Source organism: Plasmodium vivax, chromosome 5 (assembly GCF_000002415.2).
Source record: "Plasmodium vivax chromosome 5, whole genome shotgun sequence".
Classification (NCBI taxonomy): Eukaryota; Apicomplexa; class Aconoidasida; order Haemosporida; family Plasmodiidae; genus Plasmodium; species Plasmodium vivax.
This window is the reverse complement of record NC_009910.1, coordinates 3,839-29,842: the sequence shown is the minus strand read 5'-3', so window position 1 is coordinate 29,842 and position 26,004 is coordinate 3,839. Positions and strand designations below refer to the sequence as shown.

General features: G+C 25.2%; 4 protein-coding genes across 4 annotated transcripts, besides 45 other annotated features; all 4 read left to right on the top strand.

The window, feature by feature from the left end:
- Positions 1–347: 347 nt before the first annotated feature.
- Positions 348–376: a microsatellite.
- Positions 377–1,941: 1,565 nt separating this feature from the next.
- Positions 1,942–1,967: a microsatellite.
- Positions 1,968–2,412: 445 nt separating this feature from the next.
- Positions 2,413–2,447: a microsatellite.
- Positions 2,448–3,240: 793 nt separating this feature from the next.
- Positions 3,241–3,288: a microsatellite.
- Positions 3,289–4,643: 1,355 nt separating this feature from the next.
- Positions 4,644–4,678: a microsatellite.
- Positions 4,679–5,300: 622 nt separating this feature from the next.
- Positions 5,301–5,339: a microsatellite.
- An 896-nt stretch (positions 5,340–6,235) lies between these two features.
- Positions 6,236–6,262: a microsatellite.
- An 821-nt stretch (positions 6,263–7,083) lies between these two features.
- Positions 7,084–7,148: a microsatellite.
- Positions 7,149–7,172: 24 nt separating this feature from the next.
- Positions 7,173–7,195: a microsatellite.
- Positions 7,196–7,629: 434 nt separating this feature from the next.
- Positions 7,630–7,655: a microsatellite.
- A 67-nt stretch (positions 7,656–7,722) lies between these two features.
- Positions 7,723–7,774: a microsatellite.
- A 66-nt stretch (positions 7,775–7,840) lies between these two features.
- Positions 7,841–7,874: a microsatellite.
- A 204-nt stretch (positions 7,875–8,078) lies between these two features.
- Positions 8,079–8,107: a microsatellite.
- A 530-nt stretch (positions 8,108–8,637) lies between these two features.
- Positions 8,638–8,683: a microsatellite.
- Positions 8,684–9,253: 570 nt separating this feature from the next.
- Positions 9,254–9,360: a microsatellite.
- Positions 9,353–9,386: a microsatellite.
- Positions 9,386–9,424: a microsatellite.
- Positions 9,425–9,438: 14 nt separating this feature from the next.
- Positions 9,439–9,458: a microsatellite.
- Positions 9,459–10,514: 1,056 nt separating this feature from the next.
- Positions 10,515–10,590: a microsatellite.
- A 504-nt stretch (positions 10,591–11,094) lies between these two features.
- Positions 11,095–11,138: a microsatellite.
- An 81-nt stretch (positions 11,139–11,219) lies between these two features.
- Positions 11,220–11,266: a microsatellite.
- A 39-nt stretch (positions 11,267–11,305) lies between these two features.
- PVX_088795 (hypothetical protein) lies at positions 11,306–12,656 on the top strand (the record flags this gene model as incomplete). The annotated part of the gene is made up of 3 exons (XM_001614802.1): positions 11,306–11,399; positions 11,448–12,163; positions 12,387–12,656. The coding sequence occupies 3 exons, from the start codon at positions 11,306–11,308 to the stop codon at positions 12,654–12,656; spliced, it is 1,080 nt and encodes a 359-aa protein (XP_001614852.1).
- Positions 11,784–11,812: a microsatellite.
- Positions 11,968–12,032: a microsatellite.
- Positions 12,657–12,698: 42 nt separating the features above from the next.
- Positions 12,699–12,750: a microsatellite.
- A 1,133-nt stretch (positions 12,751–13,883) lies between these two features.
- Positions 13,884–13,937: a microsatellite.
- Positions 13,912–13,959: a microsatellite.
- Positions 13,960–14,462: 503 nt separating this feature from the next.
- Positions 14,463–14,502: a microsatellite.
- Positions 14,503–14,588: 86 nt separating this feature from the next.
- Positions 14,589–14,709: a microsatellite.
- Positions 14,691–14,716: a microsatellite.
- A 578-nt stretch (positions 14,717–15,294) lies between these two features.
- Positions 15,295–15,331: a microsatellite.
- A 76-nt stretch (positions 15,332–15,407) lies between these two features.
- Positions 15,408–17,036, top strand: PVX_088790 (variable surface protein Vir21-like; the record flags this gene model as incomplete). The annotated part of the gene is made up of 3 exons (XM_001614801.1): positions 15,408–15,465; positions 15,557–16,179; positions 16,314–17,036. The coding sequence occupies 3 exons, from the start codon at positions 15,408–15,410 to the stop codon at positions 17,034–17,036; spliced, it is 1,404 nt and encodes a 467-aa protein (XP_001614851.1).
- Positions 15,734–15,758: a microsatellite.
- Positions 16,648–16,670: a microsatellite.
- Positions 17,037–17,283: 247 nt separating the features above from the next.
- On the top strand, positions 17,284–18,329 carry PVX_088785 (variable surface protein Vir12, putative; the record flags this gene model as incomplete). Its single annotated transcript, XM_001614800.1, has 2 exons — positions 17,284–18,063; positions 18,165–18,329. 2 exons carry the CDS (start codon positions 17,284–17,286, stop codon positions 18,327–18,329), a joined length of 945 nt encoding a protein of 314 aa, XP_001614850.1.
- Positions 17,810–17,837: a microsatellite.
- Positions 17,990–18,029: a microsatellite.
- A 433-nt stretch (positions 18,330–18,762) lies between the features above and the next one.
- Positions 18,763–18,814: a microsatellite.
- Positions 18,815–19,046: 232 nt separating this feature from the next.
- Positions 19,047–19,073: a microsatellite.
- Positions 19,074–19,290: 217 nt separating this feature from the next.
- Positions 19,291–19,318: a microsatellite.
- Positions 19,319–20,110: 792 nt separating this feature from the next.
- Positions 20,111–20,131: a microsatellite.
- Positions 20,132–20,724: 593 nt separating this feature from the next.
- Positions 20,725–20,748: a microsatellite.
- Positions 20,749–21,150: 402 nt separating this feature from the next.
- Positions 21,151–21,173: a microsatellite.
- Positions 21,174–21,326: 153 nt separating this feature from the next.
- Positions 21,327–21,346: a microsatellite.
- Positions 21,347–21,477: 131 nt separating this feature from the next.
- Positions 21,478–23,365, top strand: PVX_088780 (variable surface protein Vir24-related; the record flags this gene model as incomplete). The annotated part of the gene is made up of 3 exons (XM_001614799.1): positions 21,478–21,516; positions 21,621–22,892; positions 23,336–23,365. 3 exons carry the CDS (start codon positions 21,478–21,480, stop codon positions 23,363–23,365), a joined length of 1,341 nt encoding a protein of 446 aa, XP_001614849.1.
- Positions 22,156–22,194: a microsatellite.
- Positions 22,168–22,190: a microsatellite.
- Positions 22,998–23,022: a microsatellite.
- Positions 23,366–25,308: 1,943 nt separating the features above from the next.
- Positions 25,309–25,334: a microsatellite.
- Positions 25,335–26,004: the final 670 nt, after the last annotated feature.

Here is a 26,004-nt window from a genome sequence, read left to right as displayed (position 1 = left end):
AGTCCTACAACTGCTTCTGGAAGTTGATCGGTTGAACAATTTTTTTTTTCTTTGCATTGAAAAATTTCAAACAATTTTTTAGAATCATTTTCACTGCAATTCTTAAAAAACGATGGACACTTAGGACCATTAAGTTGCGGACCACATACTTTAACAAAATCATCGAATATTTCAAACATAGATTCTATGTATTTGCATTGCCCATTACATCCTTCATTATAATTTTCAAATTTCTGTTTAATTTTATCATAATTATCACAATAATCATGCAAGGATTTCCATTTTTTAAAATCCTCAATACTGGTATTAATAACATGATTCTTATTATCAGATATATATTTACATTCACAAGGATTGTTGGGTTCATTAGATATCATCTTATCCCAAAGAGAAAGAATATCTTCAACAATTTTCGAATATTTATCATCATTAAGATTATCTAAATTAATTATTTTAGAATTTATCCAATAATGCAAATATGTGCATTTTTTAGGTTCTAAAGTTTCGGTTTTAGTTTTATCACATAATTCACTTAAATTCGTTACTAAATAATTACATATAAAATATGAGTTATAATGTTCTGGATGATTGGATTTTAATGATGCACATTTACCGGAAAGATCTAAGTTCATATTAGTATTGAATTTTTCATAAATTATATTGGCAGGAATTTTATACTGTTGTACTGTCTATAGAAGAAGTAAAAGAAATAATAATAAAATAATGTATATAACTATGTATACAAAGAAAGTATTTTTGATTGTATTTAATGATATGTATAATGTAAAAGTAAATTCATATATATAATCGTTTTTATAGAGATAAAATTATACAGGATCTTCCATTTTTAATAGATTTGTTAATTTTATGCAATGTTTGAATAACGAAATATGCAAAGGATAAGGAACAATAAAATAATTTATTTAATTAATGGTTAATTAGATGATTACATATTTTTATTTAAAGAATTTATGTGATGACTGATTAATCATATGTGTATTTTCTCTATAGAACAATCTATTATGTTATACTTATTTTTGTTTATAAACCATATGGAACATAAAGAAAACAATCAATAATAGTACATAGTATACTAGAAATTTTTATAAAAATGAAAAGTTATATTAAGGAATATTCATTTTCACTATATTTATGTTTATTTATTTCATTCACTTAAGAAACAGATGTTATTCTTAAGTGGTCCCATCGTAGTACATTATTTACAGCGAAAAAAATAGATTCATTATATTAATGATATATTATCATTGATATTATCCCTGTTAGGAAAATAAACATTTATCGAACTTTAAATGATTATCATATTTCATACACAATAAAATGTGCGTGTATATTATAATTACTTATTATTATGCACAGATTACATAATTTTCATGTACCCTTTAAAGGTTTTTATACATGAATAATTTCGAAGACATGTTGATATTATAAAAATGTATGTACAAAACGCTAATATTATAGATTTCAATGGATTTTTGTCATCATATTAAATATTTTATAATATAATATATCCTTTATTTTACTATTAATATCTTTAAAAATGTTTTTTTCGAATGATTATTCTATAACCTGAACATCTACCCATTTTACCTCATCGGAAACATACGTTGTGTTAGAAATACTACTGAATAAAAAAATTTTATGACTAATTTTATCATTATTGGGAGAGTTCGCATAAATTAATGAAGATAATAAAGTATTATAATAAGTAGTAAAATTTTATAATGCTAGATAACAAAAAATGAATTGTTTTTGAAAGGTTAAACTGTTAATATTTTAAAATGTTTATTGCTGTGTAAACATATTGGAGCATTCACTAAATTTGTGTGAAAATTTTGGGATATATATTATTGTAAAATGTATAAATTGGATATACAAATACTATTGGATTATTCTTCACTTTGTAATATAATTAAGAATTAAAGAAAATTATACATGTACGTTATGTAGGTTATCCATATGAATTTAGAGAAATCCCTTATATATATTACAGCAATACAGAGTGTATTTAATTTATTTTATCAAAAAAAAAAAAAATGCATAAATAGACTATCCATCACTTTTTTTATCACTATTTGTTAATTATACAATTTATAAATGCACAACATCATAATATAGGGCAATGCATATAATATTATTAAGTATATTGTTAATTAGATGTACCATTATGTTTAGAACAACGTTAAAATATAATGAATTCACAAAATGACAAATAATTAGTAAAACACATACTACAGGAATTTATTTCATTTATGTTATTCGTTTTCTCTTATATATGTATTGTGGTATTTAAAACATATATGGTATTTTTTTATCCTATATGTACAACTAAACTATCTATAGTGATAATTATAAATAGAAAAAATAGTAATTAAAGAAATACCTAATTCTATTTACCTAAATTTGATTCACAAACATAAATAATACCAAATTATTGAAGAATCCCTTAACAAAATAGTGTTATGTATATGTTGCTTTTTTCTTTAGTATACTTATACAAGTACATAATGGTTATGTATCCATTATTTCGTTATACCACGAATTGAAATGGATTTTTTTTAGTTAAAATTATAATGCAAATATTCTTAACCTGATTAATGTTTTCATTTTATTCATTATTTTATAGTTCACTTATATTTTCTTTTTTAGTTATTGTATGTTCTTGTGTTAAGTGTTTTTGTACTCATGGGAACTATCTAATTGTACATAGATGCCTTTAAAATATCATAGTTATTATCAAATTATTTTAATAATTTACTCTTTCTTATAAAATTATTATTATCTATATGGTATCAGTTGCCAACAAGTGATATATTTTCCCTCATATACATTTAGTTCATTAGTTTGTATTATACAGACATCAATTAGTATTAAGTATGATAACACCTTTTATGCTTTGTTTTGTTCTTTGTTAATTATTATAACTGAAAATTATTTATTTAATTTTTCATTATTACATATTTTAATTAAGAGATGATATAAGTTTGAATCTATATGGGTAAATTATTTACAAGTATATACATACGATAAAATTTGGTGAAGAAGTCGGTATAGCTATTGTTGCATACAAATTTTATCTGTATATATAAATATAGCATGGACGCCATAAATTTAACATGTTAAATGTTTTCATGTATTTATGCAAACTTACGCTTATATTAACATAATTTAACATAAAATATGATGTTTTTCGTTTTTACGCGTTCCTACGTATATTTATATACTTGAAAAATAAATGGTATGTTTTCTTATTTTTTTGTGTCATTTTTGGAACGTAGTGTATAAAGCATACTACTAATAATGAATTGTGATAATCATACACTTTCTATATTTTACATATAAATTATATAGAAAAATATACCATGCTGTTAGAAAATATCATTTTTTTTAAAATAATATTACTTTTTGTTAAATTTATTTTACATTTTCTTTACGCTATATTTTGAATAATTCCAATGGGAAACTAAATACATTACATATTTTAGAGTTTAATTGCAAATTACATTTAATTATAATATATTTCATTTATAGTTATTTCGTATATATTGGCATAAAATGACACCAAAGAATAAATAAGACTTTGTGTTGTAACAATAAATCAATTTAGAAAAAAATTGGGTAATTCTTTTATCATCATTCGAAACCACTGATAATAGTGTTACATAAAAACGTTTAAATAGTTGTAACTTATCTGTGAACAAATTAAGTACTACGATTTAAAAGAAATAATAATCTTATAAAACAAATATTTTTTTCAATTCAAACGGGAAAAATGTACTTGAGAAGTTTGATGAATAATATTTTTATTTAAATTAAAAAATATTCAAAAAAAAAATGTACTATGTGAGAAAAAATATAATAAAATATTTGTATAGCTGTGCCTTCACTAAATAAACATTTAAAATTTCTCACTCAACAATTGGATGATATACTTTCATGTTTAACATGCAGATAATATTTTTCTTTTCAAAGTATATTAAAATAATGCAATAAATTAAAAACAAAATAGTTAAATAAAAATTACAATGAAAAGGGTTAACATGTAAACATTGTTTTTTTTAATTTTTATAATTTATAAATAATAACTTAAAAAATAAATTATTGGGTTGTACAAGTACGTCTTGTAGGAATATTTTGCTGCAAATTATTGATTTGCAGTATACTCGATATATGTGTACATAAATATTGCGGCATAAAATTCTTCTTTATAGTAGCAGGGTTATGATTAGGTACATAAGTGTTCAATGTATTATTTCTTTTTTCTACAAATCATTTAAATTACAAATTATCAAATACGTATTTGACAGACTGGAAAATTAAAAAATATATATATACATATATATATATGTGATCGCCGAATAAGCCTTTTAATTTGGGCGCACGTAGATATTCATTTCTTGATTGCCAATAACGAACATTGTGCAATATATTTATTTTGTCTAGTTGCAGTTTCAATAGATTAATATTTACATATACCTATGAATTCACATTAGCACAGTATGTGTGTAACTTTGTGTCTATATCTTTAAGATTTATATGGTTAAAGTGTAAGTTCAGGCATATTCTTTTAAAAATGTTATTATATCTTGTTATCGTTCGCAAATATATAATGCGATTAATATGTACATATATATATATGGGGCTTATATTAATATATACTTTTAACTGTATATGTTGTTTTCCCTTGCTTTATACCTATAGCATGTTTAAAAGGGGTTTCATTTAATCGCAATATATATAATTGCATTTTTCGATGTACATAGATGCATGTGACTGCATCCCTTCATTAGCTTCACAGACGCATCTTCAAATAATAAAAATTTCAAAGCATGAGTCAATTACAGTTTTTACATTTTTACATAATTGTTGTGGTGTGATGATATTGAGTAGGACGTTTAATATTAACAACCAAAAGGTTACGTTCTGTAAATTATAATATATTATATGTTCTACATTTTGTATACAGCTACTTCTTTTAAGAAGTATTCTAAGATAGATATTTTCTTTATGATAAATTAACAGATCTCATTTATTGGTTGTTTCTTCCTTATATAACACATGTCATTCGTGTGCCAAAAATAAATAAATTTGTTATGATTCCTTTAGTTTACTGGCTAACGAATCACGGTGTCATTCTTTTCTCATGCAGCGGTGTAACTCTTTTTACAGAATTTTGCAATATTATATGAGTTACATTTTTTTAATAATTTCAATTTACGCATTATGATACAATTACTTCATTTTTTTTCCTTTTTTGTTAATAGAATTAAAATTAATTCACTTTTCGGGAATCCACATTATGTCTATATAAGTATCTTATAATTTTGAAATGTAATCGTATTGGAAATTTATTCGAAACTATGTAATAAGTTGTATTCCCTCCTATCATAATTAATCAGTCCATGCATCGGCATCGGTGAAAAAGGTAAATTATTTACGTCATCTATATTTTTTCCCCTTTTATTCTTTCTTCCAAAGAGAGAATTGAACCATGAACCGAAGGGAATAAACTGAAATAAAAATTATGTTATGCATTTAGAAATGAAAACATTTTCGTGATAGTTATTTTTCATTAGCAGATGTTATAATAACGGACTAATACTATTGACATTTACAAATGGCATTAATGTTTACCTTGAATAAATAGAATATGCCAACAATTGTGATAGCTGCAGACCCTGACATTATACTACGCCTTACAGTGGTACTTAAATCATCATCAGAAAACAAATCAAACGTACTGCTTAATTTTTCTGGGTGGGCATTTGTCGTCCGTTCTCGTGATTCTTCAATTTTAGCTTTTATTTCTTCCTTTTTTTCGAAATGCTCATCGTCTTCTTTCACATACGAATTTTTGTAATTATTATAGTTTGAACAATAATCTTTTAGCGTTGCATCAACAGCACATTCACTTTTAATTTCTTTATATAAATCAATATTTTCATGAATGAACCTTCTATAATCTATACGGTAATGGTGTGCTTTCTCAACGTTAGTATCTTTAATGTTGGCATAACATTCATAAAAGTCTTTGACAATTTTAGCCAATTCCAATTTTTTTTTTTCCTTTTCATATTCATCAAATTCTGTAAGATAATCTTGTGAATATAAATTATTCAACACTTCATACTGAAAGTAAATTGCGGAATTAAAATATATAAATAAAATTGTAAAAACAGTTATTTTTTTTCTCTATAAAGGGATTAATGGATGAAGCTAAGATTTGCTTTCAACAAAAAATAAAAAGAAAATTACACCGTAACTTTGCTGGTTAGGAGACATATTTTGGACTAAATTTAAATAAAAAACAAAATTGACGGTTTAATCCGGGTAGGTAACACTACATCATTGATGAAAGAGCATCATCCGTAAATATTTCATGTAAACCTCTTTCTAATTAATTTTTAGACATAAATAAATATTACAACTGTTGTTTGTTTTATTATTTAATAAAGATTCGCAGAGGTAATAATCAGAATTGCACAAATTAAATAGAGCGAATTAATTGCGAAAAGAATGAAAACTAAGATCATAAAGTAGAAAATAAAAAGCGTTTTTATAGAGTAATAGAAATATTAGTCTATTCCATTAATATTGTACACAACGTAGAATAAATAGCACTAAATTCCCCTAAGTAGGAACTTCAGTTTGCTTTGAAATAGTTATTTTCCATTATGTTTTTTGAAACATTTTTAAGCGTAAATGTTATATATATGAAATAATAAAGAACACATTTCGATATATAATTGTTCCGTTTGGGAAGGAAAAAATTATACCATTTAATTACACAAGTTGGCCTATTATAACTTTTTAACAAGGCAAGGGTGTGTTATCCCTTTTGGTTAAATGCACACTGCACAAATTAAATAGTGAATGCATGAAAAAATAGTATTCTTATATTAAAAGTGTTATAATTAAAAGAAAAAAAAAACATTATTAAGTAAAAATTAAATTTTTACTACAAAGTGTTAGTATATGTTTCACATTATATAAAAAATACTTATCACAAAAAAATTCTTTTAACGATGATTATATTATTTACAACCAGTTCTGAATGTGATCACAAAAAATACTATCCTTAATTATTCCCTTTTTTAAGTTTTGTGGAATGTACACAACTTTAGATTGCTACACAACCTTCATTATTTAAAATAAGCAAAGCAGTTCGATTTATTCTAAAATATATTGCACACACAAATGGAAATGATTCGCTATCTTACTTTTAATATAAAAATGTTTATTAAAAATGCTCAAATAGTATATCTTCAAATTTGAAAAAAAGGGAATTGGGAACATTTTTTCGTATGTACTAAAAACACAATTTGAAATTTATTTTGAAATGAATAAAAAATATATCGAATTGAGAAAAAATGTTAGCATAATCTGTATTTTTTTTTTTTTCCATGGAACCGAAATGTGGCTAATGCTGTGGTATTAAAACATGGTAAAAAACAGAAACATTCTCTGAATTTTCATTTTAAATAAATAATAATGCATTTATTCCAAAAGAGCATAAAAAAGGGTTATCCAGTAAGTATTACATATTTTTTTTTGGTGCAATTTTTTTACAACACAACCTGTTAAGTCTGTGTGCATGTGAAATGTTACGCGAACAACTTAAAGGCATTTTGGCTCTTCCACGAAATTTCCTAAAACGTAAGTAAAGAATAAGCCATTATTATTAATACATTTGAGGGAGGTAGTTTTATTTTTATTTCATATTAAGAGTGAGAACAAATAATTATATATTTTTTATTTTTTCAAAAAGATTTACACTAGTGTATTCGTTTAAGCAAAAAAAATATTTTTGGTGAATTTTACAATCAAATATTTCCTTTTTTTTTTATATTTCTTTTTAAAAATTGCATTTATTGCGTTTTTAATTTGTGTTTTTACCCTTTTGCATATTTCCTATACATTTATACAGAATGAAAAACTTAATTTTTATATTTAGTTCATTATTATTCACTAGCATGGAAGAGATATTAGCGCATTCACGATTTGTTGTAGACTTTATCAAGAAAAAGGAATAATCATCAACGTGTATGTAAACTGTGTAATAAAGAACGAAATTGGTAATCTTTTATAATTTCATTTAATGATACTCAGTTTTATTACAAACTATTTTTAATTAAAGTAGTAATTTCTATCGCTTGGGCAATAACTCTCAGCAGTTTCATTCATTCCGCGCAAAGGGAATGGCCAAACTGGTTGTAATAAACACAATGTTGCATTAATAATGATGATATCGTCACAGTTTTATCGTTTTAGACGCCATATAGACACATTAAATAATTCCTTTTTAACTATCCCTGTAGTCGCATTATTTTATTTTTTGTTGTACAATAAGATTTTAATGTTCGTCCTAGTGTCCTATTAAGAACATTAGTAGACGTTTTAACGTGTAGTCCCTATTTGTTACTATTTATAAGGCCACTTTGAAGGGGTGCATGGTAATAACACATTGTAATGTATACCTATCGAACGATAACTTAGCGCATTTATCTTAAAAATTATATGGTATGTGACAAAAGGAAAACCCCTTTTTCTTTTGTATATGTGTGTGTTCTATTCAAATGTTACCACACGAAACAGCAGTTTATGCGCCCATTATATATCGCCTTTTTTTAAAAAAATGCTAAATTTGAGCATTTTAAAAATATAGTATTTATTTAGGCGAATGTGAATAGGTATATATATTTTTTTTTAATACACAAAACGTGAATGGGAGCTACCAATTATTGGTATTTTTGCAGCCGAACTTTCATCAACATTGGAACAATATAATAACAACGTATTCGTTGCGCCTATTATTTAGTAGTATTTACATTCAGGGGGGTAAAATGCAGCAAGTTAGAATAAAACTTTTGCGAACGCCATAATTTGAGAATTCTTTAGGCATCCTGGATCACACTAATTATAGAAGTGAAATACTTTTAAACGATCTATAAAAAGATACATGCCGATTTACAAACATGCTCATTTCTAATAATAATTGGGAATTATTTTATGCTAGAATTACATTCGAAAGGCCGTTTGTCATATGAAATTGAAATAACATGCTTTTAGGTGGAAAATAGCCACATGGTATAACCCGTGAATTAAATTGTAAATAATTAAGGATAACAGCGCAGCCAAGAAAACAATTAAAAGAATTCATCTATATTATACAATGTATGTTAAACAGTTTGTTTAACTGATGAGGGCTTAAAAAAAGGCATATTTAATGAGGCATGATAGTCACTACTATTTTCACTACATTGTAGTTTAAATAGGTTGCAAAAAGTAAAAATTATCAACAATAATTAAAATATAAAATATTTTGACAAAGTATTATGATATCAAATATTTTATTATAGACTGGTCAGTTAAGCTTAAAAGCGAAATATAACTGAACTGCTTTCTTAGAAAAGAAAAATTAACAAGGAACAAAAATGTACAAATATTTCAATACACTGTTTTAAAAAAAATAAAAAAGAAATCATTTCCATGACAGTAAATAAGAACATATTACTATAGGTAGAAAAATATCCATTAATGTAATAATATAATAACAACCAATAATGTTTCATTTTTTACTGCATTAATAATTTCCCCTGTAAATGTTAGTACGCGTATTATAAAAATAGGAGAACGCATTTTCCTGCTACTGTATTAATAATAAAAACGCCATCACAACAATTTTGAATATATTTTTAATTTTACTGTATATAAAATTACCTGAAAAATAAAGGAATTTTTTTTTTTTTTTATCGTTCCCTTTTCGTTATTTGAATAAAAAAATATTTTTTGGTGTTATTATTATGACATAGAAAAGAAGAAGTGCATATAGAATTATATAAACCCGAAAATATGACATGATAATATAATTTGCATATTTGATACTCTTTTATGCGCGAAAAACTGTATAAAAATAAATAGATTTCTATAAATATTTTTCGCATAGCTTAAAATACCATTTATACATAATAACCTATTTTAAAAAATTTTGTAGAAACATTGTTATTTATTTGTGTTTGAAATATGTAAGAAAAAATTTTGTCATCCTTTTTATGTTCTTATAAGATATTGAATTCCACAATTTTTTAAGATTTTTTATCTTAAAATGATTACCTACTCATTTTTTGCATAATTATATGTTTATTCATAAGGGTACGAAACGAATTTATGTATCACGTAATAATAAATAATTATGTGATATGTAAAACAAAATTTGGGGGTTCCCTTAATTCGTGATGAAAATAGTTAACAACCCTATATGTTTTACTACAAACTATATGGGAATTTTCCAGCGATGTAAAAATAGTCATCAATTTTGTTTCCATCGTCATTTTTTAGCATGACAAATGTGTACTTTCCTATTACTGCATTATATATATTAATTTGTTGTTTATCTGTTTCGTTCATTTAAACTTTTGATTTGTAGTTTTATATTATTTAATGTTTGCAAAAAGGGAATTAAAAGATATATATGATTTCATATATTTAACTTCACACAATAAGGATGCCTTATAACATAGCTGTCATGGTTATAAACCCTGAATAGTTGTTTATTTTGCTTTATACATGTGATACATACCTATAAAAGGTGTGTTAAAACGTGAAACAAGACTTTTGATTATATATTTTCATACGTGTTATACTTTATATGTATGGAAAAAAAATTACATGTCCCATAATGTGTAATTAATGCAGACATGCATTGTTCACAAAAATTAAAAATTATAAAATAACTTTTTATCCTATAATATATCATTATATTTTATTTGAGTTATTATATTTCTTTTTTAATTTAAATTTTTTCAATATTCCACAGAATTTACATATTTGGTTCAGATGTTACTGTAGCATTTTGATCCTAAAGTGCAGTTTATAAAGATCTGTTGCTAAGCAAATTTCCCTTATTTCCAAAAATTGATACAAAGCAACGCATATCTGATAAACTGAATTTTGCGTTGTATTTCTATATGTGCACTAATATTCCTAATTATTTTACTGAATAAGCGTATCCTAACGATGGCAGCTGCGGATGAGAGTCAATTTGTACATTTCTATGTTTTACTATACGTTGTTCATAGCATATTATTACTTGAGTGTACTATTTTTGACAAAATAAAAAATTTATTTTTTTGCTGTTATTGAAAATTTTTGTGTTAATATGAATTAATTTATCCCTTTTTATTTTCAGGAGAGTGTTGTGAGGGAGCTACCTTCGAATGTTAGATATGAAAAATTTAATAGCATAAAAAAGCCAGAACAATATGATGGTTATTGTGACAGGCCTAGTATGACAGGTACTGGAAAAGAACATTTAAAAAAATTATGTACCAAATTTGTGGGAAATTTAAAAAATTTAAAACAGAATCTGGAAAGTCTTGAAAGTACGCATGACGATCGTTGCACGTTTTATACTTTTTGGGTATCTAAAGAATTATCCAAAATATTTAAAAAGGGTTCAATTACTAACCATGGCCTCCAATATTTGAATGATCTTGATGATATACTACTTAAAATTAACTTATATGAATTAAATAAAATATATTGTGACTTTAAGATAGAACCTAAAATCGTTGAAACGAGCGAAAAAAGACTTTTACATGATTTTTTTAAAAATAGTAAAGCAATTTATGAATGTGCTGAGTCTGGCCAGAGTTATTGCAAAAAAAAGTACTGCAATTATGTCGTTTATATTAAAAAATTATATGACAAGCATAAAGATTACTGTTTATGGGAAGAGGTATGTGACTATTTTGATTTTAATCAGCTTAATCCGTACGAAGTGTTATCTAAATTAAAATGTAGTGGTTATGAAAATATAATGGCAACAACTGAGCAAAAAGCTGATCCACTCCCTTCTGTTCCAAAAAGAAAAAAAAAACGACGTACAGGAACGTTTAGACTAATGGCAACTTCACAATCAGGTTCTGATGACAACATGAAATATAGAAATTTTAAATGTAATTATACGCTAAGTGAAGATGGAAGAATTACTAATTTGTCATCCTGTACCGAAATTTCACCAGACCAAGAATATTATGAAAAAACATCAAGAGTTCCGAAATTAAATGAAGAAGATTATTATGATTATAGGAGGAGAGTTAAAAAAGATCCTTATACTGTTGATGTTAATGATAGTGGTGCCGAAGTAGACAGCGGATTTTTGGGTTTAAATATTTCGAAGAGTTCATTTTTCGTTTATCTTTCCGCAGCACTATTGATCATTTTGTTATTTTGTTATAAAGTAAAAATAAAATAATTTTAAAAATATAAACATGTACATGTTTGCTAGTGTTAATGGTTTATTTTACTTAATGCGTGGTTATTTTGAAATAAATTTTTACCTTTTATATTTTTCGTTTTTATTGCAGTTTACGTCCTTGGGTACAGGATTTGGTAAAAAAAAGAAAAAAAAAAAAAATTACGATGAACTTTTTGAAGAATTTACACAGGGATTATCTGAACATGGTTCAAATGATATGGGTATGGGAACTGGCGTGGGTATGGGTACTGACATGGGTATGGGTTCGGACATGGACATGGGTTCTGACATGGACATGGGTTCTGACATGGGTACGGATATGGGCGCCCATAATGATTACTATGACGATGGATATTATGTGCCTTACTATTCTACGTGAAATCATTTTTGTGTGGCGTAAAATGTCAAATGTGTAAAATGAGCACGACGAAGGGGTTACTAGATATAATTCTTTCAGCAGTGCTCTAGAGTAGGAGTAAAATTAGGATAATAGAACAGCTCAGAAAATAAACTACATTGTGCGTAAAAAAAAAGGAGAACTGGATAGTACTTAATGATTAAGTGAAATGTTACACATATGTAACAATGACGAGGGTATCTTTGGACAAAAAAAAGGAATTATTATATAGAAAAAATATTTATGATATGTGATATGATATAAAACGCATTACTGATTAAAGATTAAACGGAAGATACGGGGGAAGCTTATTGGAAAAGCAAAACATATGGCACTTCAGCCCGATTTGCAGCAAAATAATTCGTACTATTTTATGCATAGTGGATGATTACTTTTTATAACAAATTGTAGTAGCAAAAGAAATATAGGGCAACAGTTTAGGAAAGAACGCGATAATTAATTCGTAAAGTGAAGGCTGAGAAAGAATTAAATGTTTAATCAAAAGGGAACTATTTTTTTGTTTTACAAATTCATGCATTTGTATTTATTTTCGTCAGATAAATTAATTAACAAGGTTTCATTATCTGCTTTTAATATATGTATTGTACATATAGCGCACCCTTCAAATATTTTATAAAAAATATGCAATTTCTTTTCTTATATTTTATTAATTAAATTTGTTAATGTCTTTCTTTTTAAAAAATACATTTATTATATTTGCGAAATTATGTTTTCTATATAAAGGTATGATCATTTTTTTTGTAGACATTTTACCAATTCATAAGGAGAATAATTATGAATTGTGACATTATGCAATAGTCTATATATTGCAGTCTGGCGAGGTGTTTATACTGAAGTCAGCATGCTTAATAATGATATAGGCATAACTTTTTTATGTATCTTAAAGCGTGTGTAATTATTATATAATGAATAATGTTATATATAATGCGTTAAGACTAACCGAATATAAAAGAATAAAAATTATCAATTCTTTTATAAAAAAGTTTTATTTGTGCACCTGCATACTGCAACCTTTATGAAGTATAAAAATAGTTAACTACGTTTAACAAGTAAAAATGGTTTAAAATTATCTACGATTAAAATTTCATTTTATAAATACGTATTTATTCTGTGCATGCATTTTTACATTTAACAAAACTATTTTATATTTTGTTTTAAAAAAAAGTAAAAATGACAAATAGAGCATGTTATTTCGAATGATATGTAATTTATAGGAATAAGAAAATGCTGTGTTGAAAAGGCAACGACCTATTTTTCGCACTTTTCTAATTTATCCATTTGTTGTAAAATTATGTCTTATTAATCGCTGTATTGAAAAAAACTAACATGTAATGGTTATTCTATATGTTCCACATCTAACGTAAAGAAGGTCTTTTCCTTTTAATAATCCTTAAAAATAAGAAATGAAGAAATATTTCGTCTCACTTTTCATAGATCTTCGTGCTCGGGTGAATTACTAAAATGTTGAAATAATCATATTTTCATAATTTGTTTCACATTACATAAATTGCATAATTTCACGCTAATCTTGTTGTGTAACCATGCTTTATTGATTAAAAAATTTAGATGTATAATACATGCTTAGCCTTTTCTTATAATTTTAAGAAAAAATAATATATATATTTTTTAGTACGTTTCAAATCAAAAGACACTTTTTACATTCGTTAATTTGTATAATTATGTCAAACAATAATTTATATTAAAAAAACGTGCTTTTGGTATTATATAAAAAAGTAAGTTACAAAATAGGGGGAAATATAAATTTCCCAATAATGGGAAGAATAATATATGGAGAGAAAAAAATGAACTAATAGGATGTAAGCATATTTTTAAGAAATGAAATTATAATGGAAAAAACTACTAACGAAATTGAAATTATTTATGTTATAAAAACTGTTTTTATATAAATTATTTATTTACTTTTTATTGGTCTTTTTTAGGGTTATATGAAAAGCATTATTTTTTGTTACGTGCTTTAGCATAAATCGCGTAGACAATATAATATTCTTTATTATAACGAAAAAGACGTTAATTATTATAATTTGCATGTAAACATGGAAACTACAGACGAAATAATATATAATATTTATGGAATTTTTTTTTTCCTTTTTACTAGTATTATTTACATTGAAAAATAATTTATGGGGGCATTATGGTTTAGTATAACTACAGTTTTTCTCATATTTATTAAAACTATATTAGTATATATTAGAGGAACCATTTATTTCATTTATTTATATATTTGTAAAACGCCTTTTTCTAGAATACCTTAAAAATAGTAAGAGGTGACATATTACAGCATCATTTTAATTTTACTGTTTACGCTAAATATTGAGGCATATCACTTTATTATATTATTTTACGTTTAAATTTGTTTGTATTATATGGCATTAAAGTCACTAATATATTTTTATTATAAGAATTTTCAACATGTTCACCAAATTAAATACTATTTTAGCTATGATTTCTCTATTAATAAGAACGCAATATATAGTATATTGTTAGACAGTATCTTTTTATATTTTTTAAACAGAGTTATGTAAATTTATAAAAATTATTAGTCAAATATGTCAGAAAGAGCACGTCCACTTACCTTTTATAAGCTGGCACATGTAATTTTTATGTTTTTTACTGAAAAATAAATTAACTGTGGCAATTTGTAAAAGTTTTCACATTTTTTCCTATACAGAACAGGTAATAAATGTAAAAATAATGAAAAATTATGCTTTATGCCTTTTTTTTATAATGTCAATTTTAGGATCTCAGATTGGTGAATAAAACATTGTATAAATTTTATACTGTGTTTAATAAAGTTTGTGTTGATGGTAGTCATCATGTACAATGTTCTGCTGACTATTTAGGGACTACTGAGGTGAAATCTTTATTTAGAAATTTATATAAAAAGTTTACTAGAAATTATTCCATTGTATCAAATGAATATGATTCTTATTTTGGTGAAATAGAAAAGAATAAAGAAAAGAGTAAGTATTCCTGCAAGTATTTGAAATACTGGTTTTATGATCAAGCAATAGCTAATAATATTAACGAATCTGATATTGATTTTTTCCCTTCGTTATGGAGTAATCTAGTGAGGAGTTTGCCTGGTATTAGGGATTTTCCGTGCAAATTTTATAGTTTAAAATTAGATGAAATTAAAGAAATAAAACAATTGTATGATTACTTTGCATTGTATGATGGATATCCTGATGAAGCCCTTAGAAATTTTAAAATATATGATAGTGTGCACTGTAAATATTTTAAAGAAGCAATTGATTTTTATAAGCGTATGAAAAGCAGGTGTCCAAATAATGAATCGAGTGAATATTGTAAAGAATTTCATGAATACTCCGAAGACAGTAAATTTGAGAAAGCTTTATTATCTTTTCGTGGAATATGCAAACACAAAACATTGAATACAACACCTGGAGGAGGTGATGAAACCAAAGTAACACTGGATCAGGATCTTCAAAAATTAGCGGATAGGGTATATTTTTATTGAAATAATCACATATAATACATTATTTTGATATACAAACATTTCTGAAACAAAATAATAATATTTTTATTAAGATAAGTTTATATATATTTGAATAAAAAAATTCTCTATTTATATTACAGGACAATATTTTGAATGACATACTTTTGAGTCAATTTTATGAGGTATTAAATATAGGTTTTAATAATTATGAGGAGTCTCATATTTGTAATAACTTAATAAAAGACAGTAATTCATATCACATAACAAAAATTTGTAACAAGCTGAATGTCATATTGCAGAACTGGGATAAAATATTAAAATCTTTCGAATCAGTAATTAATAGGAATTATTGTGAATATTTAAACTATTGGATACATGATCAAATAAAAGATAAAATGTTTCGAAAGAAAACTACTACATTGATTTATACCGTGTGGGATATTTTAAATAAACATAAAATTAATTCTAATAATAAATGTTGGTATAAGAATTTCAATGTACCTGAAAAAGACTTTAAAAATAAGAAAAAATTATATGAGTTTTTAGAATATTATAATGCAATAAAAAGTAAAATGGAAAAAATGGACTCTTCGAAAAAAGAAGAATACTGTGAATACTTAAAGTCAATCTTTTCATTATATTATACTGTGAAACATGAAGATTTGTGTAAAAAATCTACAGTGTATAAGGATGAAGTAGATTATTTTCAAAAAACTATTAAGGATGGTGATTTAGCTTTTTTAAAAAAAAATTGTCCAGGTAAAAATATTGAATTATTGTTCAAAAAAGAACAGAGTTCACCTGGAAAAGGAAATCAGAATCCACAACTTACAAAAGGAAAGGTTAATATATATGAAAATTAATGAAATTGTATATAAACATGGTTTATTTTTTCACCAAATTGAATTTTTAAACCTTCATTTGTAATTTTCATACAACGTTAAGTACCTTTATTAGTTTCTCTTCTGAAAAAATATTTTTTATTGCACGTATAACAATTTATTACTTATTTAGCAGGGCGATGAATTAAATTCGTTATCTTCAGAAACAAATTCTAACGATTTAGATAATGTGGAGGGCATTGATAATTATTGTGGAATCTGTATCAATATGTTAAAATTAGAAAAGGATTATCCTGGGATAAATGAATTATGCAAGACTTTTGCAAAAAATTTATCAAAAATTAAAGATAAAGGCGACTATAATGATTACTGTTTGGACTTAACCTACTGGACATATGATAAATTAAGTGGAATGTTTAATTCTACTTCGGATTACAGTGACATAGGACCTGTTGTAATGGAACTTCGTCGAGTAATGGATCATATTAATAATACACAATTAAGGAATAAACCTTGTTACTTTTATTTTGACGGAAATTCGACAGATAGGAATGAAGAAGCCCAATTGCTGAAATATTTTAGGAATTTTGATAGCATATATGCTAAAGAGTCCTTTGAAAATGGAGAGAAAGACAAGTACTGTAACTTTGCAGAAAGTATTAACACGTTATATGGAAAATATGCAAACAGGTGTTGTACTTACTTTAAAGATTATACACCCTTTAATAGATGTATAAAATATTTTAAATGTGATCCAAAGTATAATCCTTATAATCTGCAATTAAAATTAAATTGTCCTGGTGTTTTTAAAACTGAAAGTACTTTTGAAAAAGTGGAAGCTCCAGTCCCACTACCAGTAACTGAGGATAACAGTGTAAACAGTGTTAAGGAGGAACCTCCAAAGAGAGAGTATTTTCCTAAAGTTATAGAAAGTACTTATATGGAATTAATAGAGGATCCTTTCTATATGGCATCCTTCAGTGTTTTTTTCCTTATTGGAATATTTTTTGTGTTCTTTGTTTTTTACAAGGTAATAAACATTTCCTTTGTATCATATGAAAAATTTATGCTAGAGTTTATAAGTTATATAATATTAAAATTTATAATCACAAAGTAACTATTTTGTGTCTTCTACTATCTATATTTTAGTTTACTCCAATTGGGACGTGGATAAATAGGAAAGGGAAAAAGATAAGACATATACAAAATGATTATAATGATTCTCAAAGAGGGAAATTAATAATGTATGATTCAAGACCCGAGCATATAAATTATCAGAACGAGAGAATTCGTCTGTCTTATCATCATGACTAAGAAGTACTATTGTTTGAATAAAGTAAAATGTGAAAATAAAATTAATTCATTTTGGAAGACATGTGAATCCTGTTTATAAGTTCTTCTGCACATAACGAAGATACAACAAAAAAGAGGATTTACTCCAAAATGGGATATTTTTTAGTATTTTACTATTATTTGTTTTAAGCTAATTTTTTTTAGTTGTTTTTAGAGTTCTTTCAACACCATTTTTAAATTAATGTTATTTATTTTACTTCATTTTTTTGGTCTTTGTCAGGAATTTTCATATTATTTTTGGAAAATTTTCCATCCGTATAAAATGTTATAATATAATATTCATTATTTGCAAGTACAAATTGTGTTAAGATTATATACCTGTCTTTTTTTTTGAAAATATTATATATTATGAAAACATGTGTAATACGTTGTACCATGCACCCTTTAAACTATGTCACCCCTTTCTTATGTCATTTTTTGTTTAAATTTGATTATCAATTATGATATATGTGAAATGGCAACAAATATACACATAGTGTTACAAAGTTATTGTTATTATTACTGTTATATATATGTAGTATTAATGCACTACTGCAACCTGTTTGGTATATACAAAAGGATTGTGCTATTTTTACATAAAAAAATGTAAAACTTATTAAATTATAAACTTTTAAAGAAAAATAAATAGTTTGTAATTATTTTAAAATTTATATCATAACCGCCTGCATATATATATAATACATATGGATAAGTTCGATAAAATAAATCAAATTTTATTTCAATGTTTAAACCAAAGAAACATACAGCATCCTTTTTATAGACAGTGTCTTAACAAAAAATGGAAAAATTACGTTTATAGTTATAGCGCCTTTACAAAATTATGTGACCAAGTGATGTGTATTTAAATAAGAGAGCACGTCGCATGATGAGTGAACAATGAAGAATTAAGAGCGAAGAATGAAGAATGAAGAACACTATTTTTTAACTCATGTACCGTATGCGTGAATCTTTTTATGTATTCATTAACATTAACTTTAACAAGTTAAATAGAATAGTATGAAATAAAAATGAATTTTATCGTAGATAATAATTGTTGTATATGTGCAAAATATTGCAATACATTATGAACATATAGACATGCAAAGGCCTCATAAAGTAAGTCATACCAGTTCATGCATGGTTTCACTTCCACTGTTTGGAGGAGCAATTTACGTTGAAAGAATGTCAAAATAAATGTACACATATCTGTGAAAACGAAAGGAACATATCATTTTTGTTAAATAATTACAGTGATTATAAATATGCAGCGTTTTATAAAAACTTCATTAAATATATATTTTTATTCTCTACAATAATTCGCATGCGATGGTGAATAAAAAACAATGCACAGAAATCATGTTTGTGTAATAGGGAAAAAATACGAATTTAAAAGTGTATTATGCATGCATAATAGTCATTATTATATCGTAATATGACAATTTTATACTATCATGTCTGTAAAAGAAAAGTTAATAAGAAGGATGATTTCATTTTTAAGGGAAAAGTATTTTATAAAAAAGCAAAAGTAGAGAATAATATTAAAGTGCATTGTCCATGACGTGGATGTGTAATTTTAACATGTTTATTACTTTTAATATATTAAACAGTTGATGGGTTATAAGCTTAAATTTCCATACACTTTGTAGTAAATTTATCTTGATAAACACTTCTATATTAAAAACTAAAAATAAATATAATCAATTTTATGTTATCCCTGTTGAATATATTTAAGGTAGAGGATGATAAAAATAAATTATTTTAAATGTGTTCTTAATTTGCCCATAATTAATTGCAAGTATTGATATGCACTGTTTTGTATAAATAAAAAAAATTCACAGAATATATTTTACGAAAATTTCAATTAGCATTATGATATTGATTAAAATATGTCAATGCAATTAGGATGCTCAAACAGTGCATAAAATGATTTGAATATATTCATTTAAAATGACTACAGAAATGTGTTGGAACAATTATGTATCATTTTACTTTTTCATTGAATATCTACAATTTTTTATGTGTTAACAATATGAAAAAGGGAAGAAAAATAAATATATAAATAACGTAGATGGAAATTTATATTGTGTGTACAGAAGCAAAATAATTTGTAATAACGTATATTATATAATATATTTATTAGCTTACATTTTTGAATCATTATCGAAATAGTTATCAAGTCAGCATAAGGCAAGCATCTCACATGTTATTCACACTTTTTAAATGATTAAATTTCTCCTTTTTTGAACATTTACATATTTAATATTAAAAATGTATATTACTTGGTGTACGTAGCAATAGGGACAAAAACGATGTTTTAAATTGTGTCCATATTTATAAGACGTGAAACAACGTGCAACTACTTTGTAGCTACGCAACTTAATAGATCTTACAATAAACCCACATAATATTAATTTTATTATGTTTATGTAATATTTATTTATCAATAATGATATTTGATGATTCATAACATCCAGTTTACATTTTTTTTAGTCTTAAAAATGAACATGTGTTTAGTAATATGTGGCAAAACATTAATTATATAATAAAATGATACATACAAAAAATTAATTTAAATGAATTAAATTATATATTTTGTGGCATAAAAAAAGGATAATCATATTTCTGTGTGAATATTTATTATTTTAACATGTTGTAATATTTATCTTTAAACAGTGTCTTAAAAATCAAATTAATATACTAATTACACATTTAAATGATGCTTACTATTTATGAATGTTAGAAATAATTAATTTTAACATATATCCAATAAAAAAAATAAATAACAGGTGTACAAACTGAGGATTAGAGAAATAATTATTTCCTTTATGGCATTAAAATTAGTATTGATATTTATATGTCAACTGCTTATTTTATTGTTTACTAGTAAATGATTTACTATTTATAAGGCAATGTAGCTACTGTAACAGTATAATATAATTTCAAATTACAACTGAAAAAAATACTTACAAATGATTATTTTTATTTTAAGGTTACAGTGATCTATGTACATGAATATTTCATTTATGCTCTTTTTCTTATTATATTTATGCACATAAATATCTGCACAGCTCCTTTTTTTATATACTTAACATGACTGTAGTTGGATTTGAATTTTTAAATTTATCATCTGATGAAGTACTTTTTATTTTTAAAAGATATTATTAATTTTGTATTATCTGAGTGTTGTATGTCTACAGAAGGCCAATAAAAATTCATTTTTTAAAACAAATAACTGTGCATTTATAGAACATTTTTTTCTGTTTTCATTTTTAGGAAGACATATATAAAAAATTACCTTCTTTTAAAAATTATGAAAAAATTGATGACAAAATCGCTGACACCACTTATGATAACTACTGTACAAATGTAAAATCCTTAGAAAATGGGAAAGATGATCTTACAACATTTTGCAAAAAATTTGCAAAAAATTTAAAAAAATTACCTACTGCTGATAATATAGGAAAAAACTCTCATGATAGCTGTTTAAGCGTTAAATACTGGTTTTATTATAAATTAAACAAAATATTAGAGACACACGATTATTCTGCGAATCGTGAACAATTTATCAATTCATTTATTAATGTGGAATCTAAAATTTATAATGAATTACTAAAAAATGAAAAAACGGATAAATGTCCTATAGAAATTAAAAATAACTTCGAAAAGGAAAAGGAAGAGAAAATTTTATATGACTATTTTAATAATTATAATACCATTTTTGACTGTAACAACTCGTCTAATAAAGAAAATTGTTCTAAATACTGTAAGTATGTGAATGAAATTAATGAAAAATACAGAGAACACCAAAATAAATGTTGTGGACTTAATTATTTGAATTGTGGTGATTACTTTAATTGTAATGGGAAATATAATCCGTTGGTTCTCATACACAAGCTAAATTGTAGTAATGGTAAAGAAGGGAAAACTCTAACCGAAGAACAAATTAGGGAAAGTCAAGAAAACTATGGCAATTCCGATTTAATACGTAGTCTAAGATATAATATATTCAAATGTAATATGGTAAATGATAATGCTGGTGAACCAAAAATTGGATTTTGTTCGGTATTTCCATCATCTAAAGATTCTTTTGAAAATGTAGATAAGCTCCCTCTCAGTGAAGAAGAAGATGAAAACTCTAGAGGTGTAGAAATTAACAATGGTAGAGAACAAGAAACAAACAGGGGTTCGGAATTGGAAGGTAAAAGTTCAACATCTGTCAAAAATACAAAGGAAGCACAATGCCCAGAAGATAAACCAATAAAATTGTCCAATGGGAAATGTGTAGAACCTAATGTGCGTACAACTGGTGCCATTGGAGTGCAGCTGCTAAACAAGGGTCCAATTAATAGAGTTAGAATTAGGATTAACGATATTACGAAGAGTTATACTCCTTCACTAGAAAATGCTAATTTATTAGATGCTGATAGTGCAGATATGAACACTTTAGGTGGAATATACAGCATGTTACAGAGTAGTACCTCCAAGATGATCATCTTGGGTGTTTTAGGTTTAGGGACAATTATGATATTTTTCATATATTTTAAAGTAATAAAAAATATTATTTTAAATAGAAATAAATTCTTATATTGATCATACATTTCCATTTTAATTTATAATAATGAAATTGAAATGTTATTCACGTTTCACATTTTTCATTTATATATTAGTTTACACCATTTGGATCATGGCTGAGCAGGAAAGTACTGAAAAAAAAAACAATTGCGAAGAAACATCTTGATACGCCTAAGCAGAAATTCTCATATGAGGCATCTGAACCCAGAAATACAAATACGAACAGAAAACGAATAAATATAGCGTATCAAAATAGATGAGGATTCGTCGAACAACGGAAAAAGTAATACTTTAATAATTTATAATCATATTATTTAATCCATAGAAGTATTTACTGGAACTTATTTAATAATATTTAAATAAAAGAAATAGAAAAATATATTATTAAAAAATACTTTTTTGTTTTTATTTTTTAGTATTGTTTATATATTTTTTTTGTTCTATAATGTTACCTTAAAATTAAAATCTCTCTTTTTTGATTAATTTTGTTTATGAATGTTATCCGCATGAATTAAACGTATGTTTTATTTTTTTATGTAAAATTGATTCGTTCTTAATATTTGATAACTTATTATCACAAAACTGTAGAATAAAAATATTTGAGCCATTGGTAGTTATTTTTTACAAATTCTAGATGGTAACGGCACAACTTTTGATTTGTTAATATATAGATAAAAATGTGCTTGTAAACATTATGAGTAATATTCTAGCGAATCTATACTCCAAGATGCACAATCGTTCTAGCACACATTCAAATGTGAACGTGGGGATTGAACTCAATTCACACGAATGTAACGTTCTTACGTGTAGAACAAACACAATCGAACAAAAAAGTTATTTTTAACGAAAAGTAATTTATAGTTAATATAAGTAAAAATAACATTACTGTGTATTGATATATTTACACGTAAAATGAAATTTACCCATTTTATAATGCGTAACACAAAGAGGAACGCTTTTAATGAATGTCTATGTACACATAGGTTACACAGCTTATTTTGCCGATATTCCGGTTTTGCTTCTTTTTAACAAGGCATATTATTATTCAGTAGGATGTTTATGAAATATGTAAAAATGAAATAAACAAAATAAATGACACAAATAGATAATGGTTTAGTGATAATTTTCCTATTCAATCCGGTAATTATAGGAATAAACAAAATTTGTATAAATATATATTATTGCTTTTGTGCAATTTTTTCTTCTTATTATGACCATGCTTAATTAAAGGGTCACTTCGTTTAAATATTTTTGCGGCTACGCTTTTACATTTATAAAACAATTAATTCGTATATATTAGAAACACGTTTTTAGAAAAATTTAAACTCTATCATCAGTTTTGCACATTTTACTCCCGTTTAAATAAATACCACAGGTATGTATGTTAAATAGAATTAATCGTTGTACATAAAAAATAAAATTTAATAACATAATTATAAGTGTGTAAAGAAGAGGCTAATGTTTTGAGATAAACCCATTTGGATAATTTTTGAGAAAGCAAAATTAAAGTTAAAATTAATTTAGTAAAAATAAATGTACACAAAAAAATAGAATAATTTAATATCTTAAATGTCTTATTTGCAGTTGAATAATATTTTTGCTCAATTGGTTTACTTTTTTTACATAGCCAATTATTCTTACAACTTGTACGCACGACATGCCATCGTTTAAAATCTAAATTTTTTTTTATAATCGTATAGTTTTAAGGAAAAATACAAAAAATTGTGTTGCTGTTAACAAAAAAAATCAAAAAAGACAAAATAAAATAAAGTCGCGAGGTTTATATTTATTAATAAAATAATATATGAAACGCCAAAAAGGATAATGCACATTTAAATTAAAATCATAATATATATATATATATATATATATATATATATATATGTATATATATATATATATATACATACTAAACGGAAAACATTTTGGTGTATAAGACGTTAAGAAAATTCCACTGGATTTATAATACTAAAAATTTAGAAATAAGGACACTACAATGAACTGTTGAATTATAATTACCATAGCGTAATCCAAGTTTCCAATTAATCTTTTACAATTATATGTATTTGAAAACATCACGCTATCTTTTTTAATTAATTTAACAAAAAAATACAATTAAAAAAAAATACTAAAAAAAATGTTACTCAAATTTTGCTTAATATTTAATGGAACATATGAACGAGTAACACTTTAGTAATAATTTTGATTATTATATTGATAGTCAAAAGCACCGTACGCCAATGGAACATTTCTTTGCCTTAAATTGGAATTATCTAATAATATCCTCTGTAATCTTTCGTTCATCAGTTTCCGATTTTTCCTTTTTTTCTTTGTAAAAAGCATCCCCAAAGGTGTGAACTAAAAAAAAAATATATATATACATATAATTAAAATTTAATTTACTTAAATAATTAAAAGTGTATGAACGGTATTTACAATGCTATAAGTTTCAGCCTACCTTAATAATTAAAATCAATAACAGAAGAAATGCCAAGGGTATTAAGGAATACGTGACATATGTTTTAATTGGCATTGCATCGTCATCTCCACTTAATACGTTTAGTGTAACACCATTTACTGTGAACGTTTCTTCATCTGCACTTATATAACCATTAAAAATATTCATTGCTTAATGGAAAAATTTCATAACTATGAACATAATAATATATTTTTTATTCTATTAGATATTTAAAAATTTACACTAAAATGCATAATTGACGCACTTCCATCCTGTTGTCTAGATGGATTGCCTTCCCTAGATAATTGTAGACTAGTATTGGATTCTTGCGAAGATACTCCCATATCAGTACTTTGTTGTACACTTAATTGTGCAGTTCCTGCAGAATCTAATCTTTCTCGTAGGGATCCATTTTCAAGAACTCTACCTACAGGATCTTCTGCAAAAGAAGATAAGGTAGGATAATGTTTTAAATTAACAAATGTTTCTTAACAATTCTTAAGATCTGTAGATCACTGCGCAAAGGTATTTACAGAATTTTTATGTATAAAACAAGATTAAGTATTATTACCAGAATTTGTAGGCCGTTTAACAAGAAGAGCAGAGCTATCAGAACCTACTGGACTA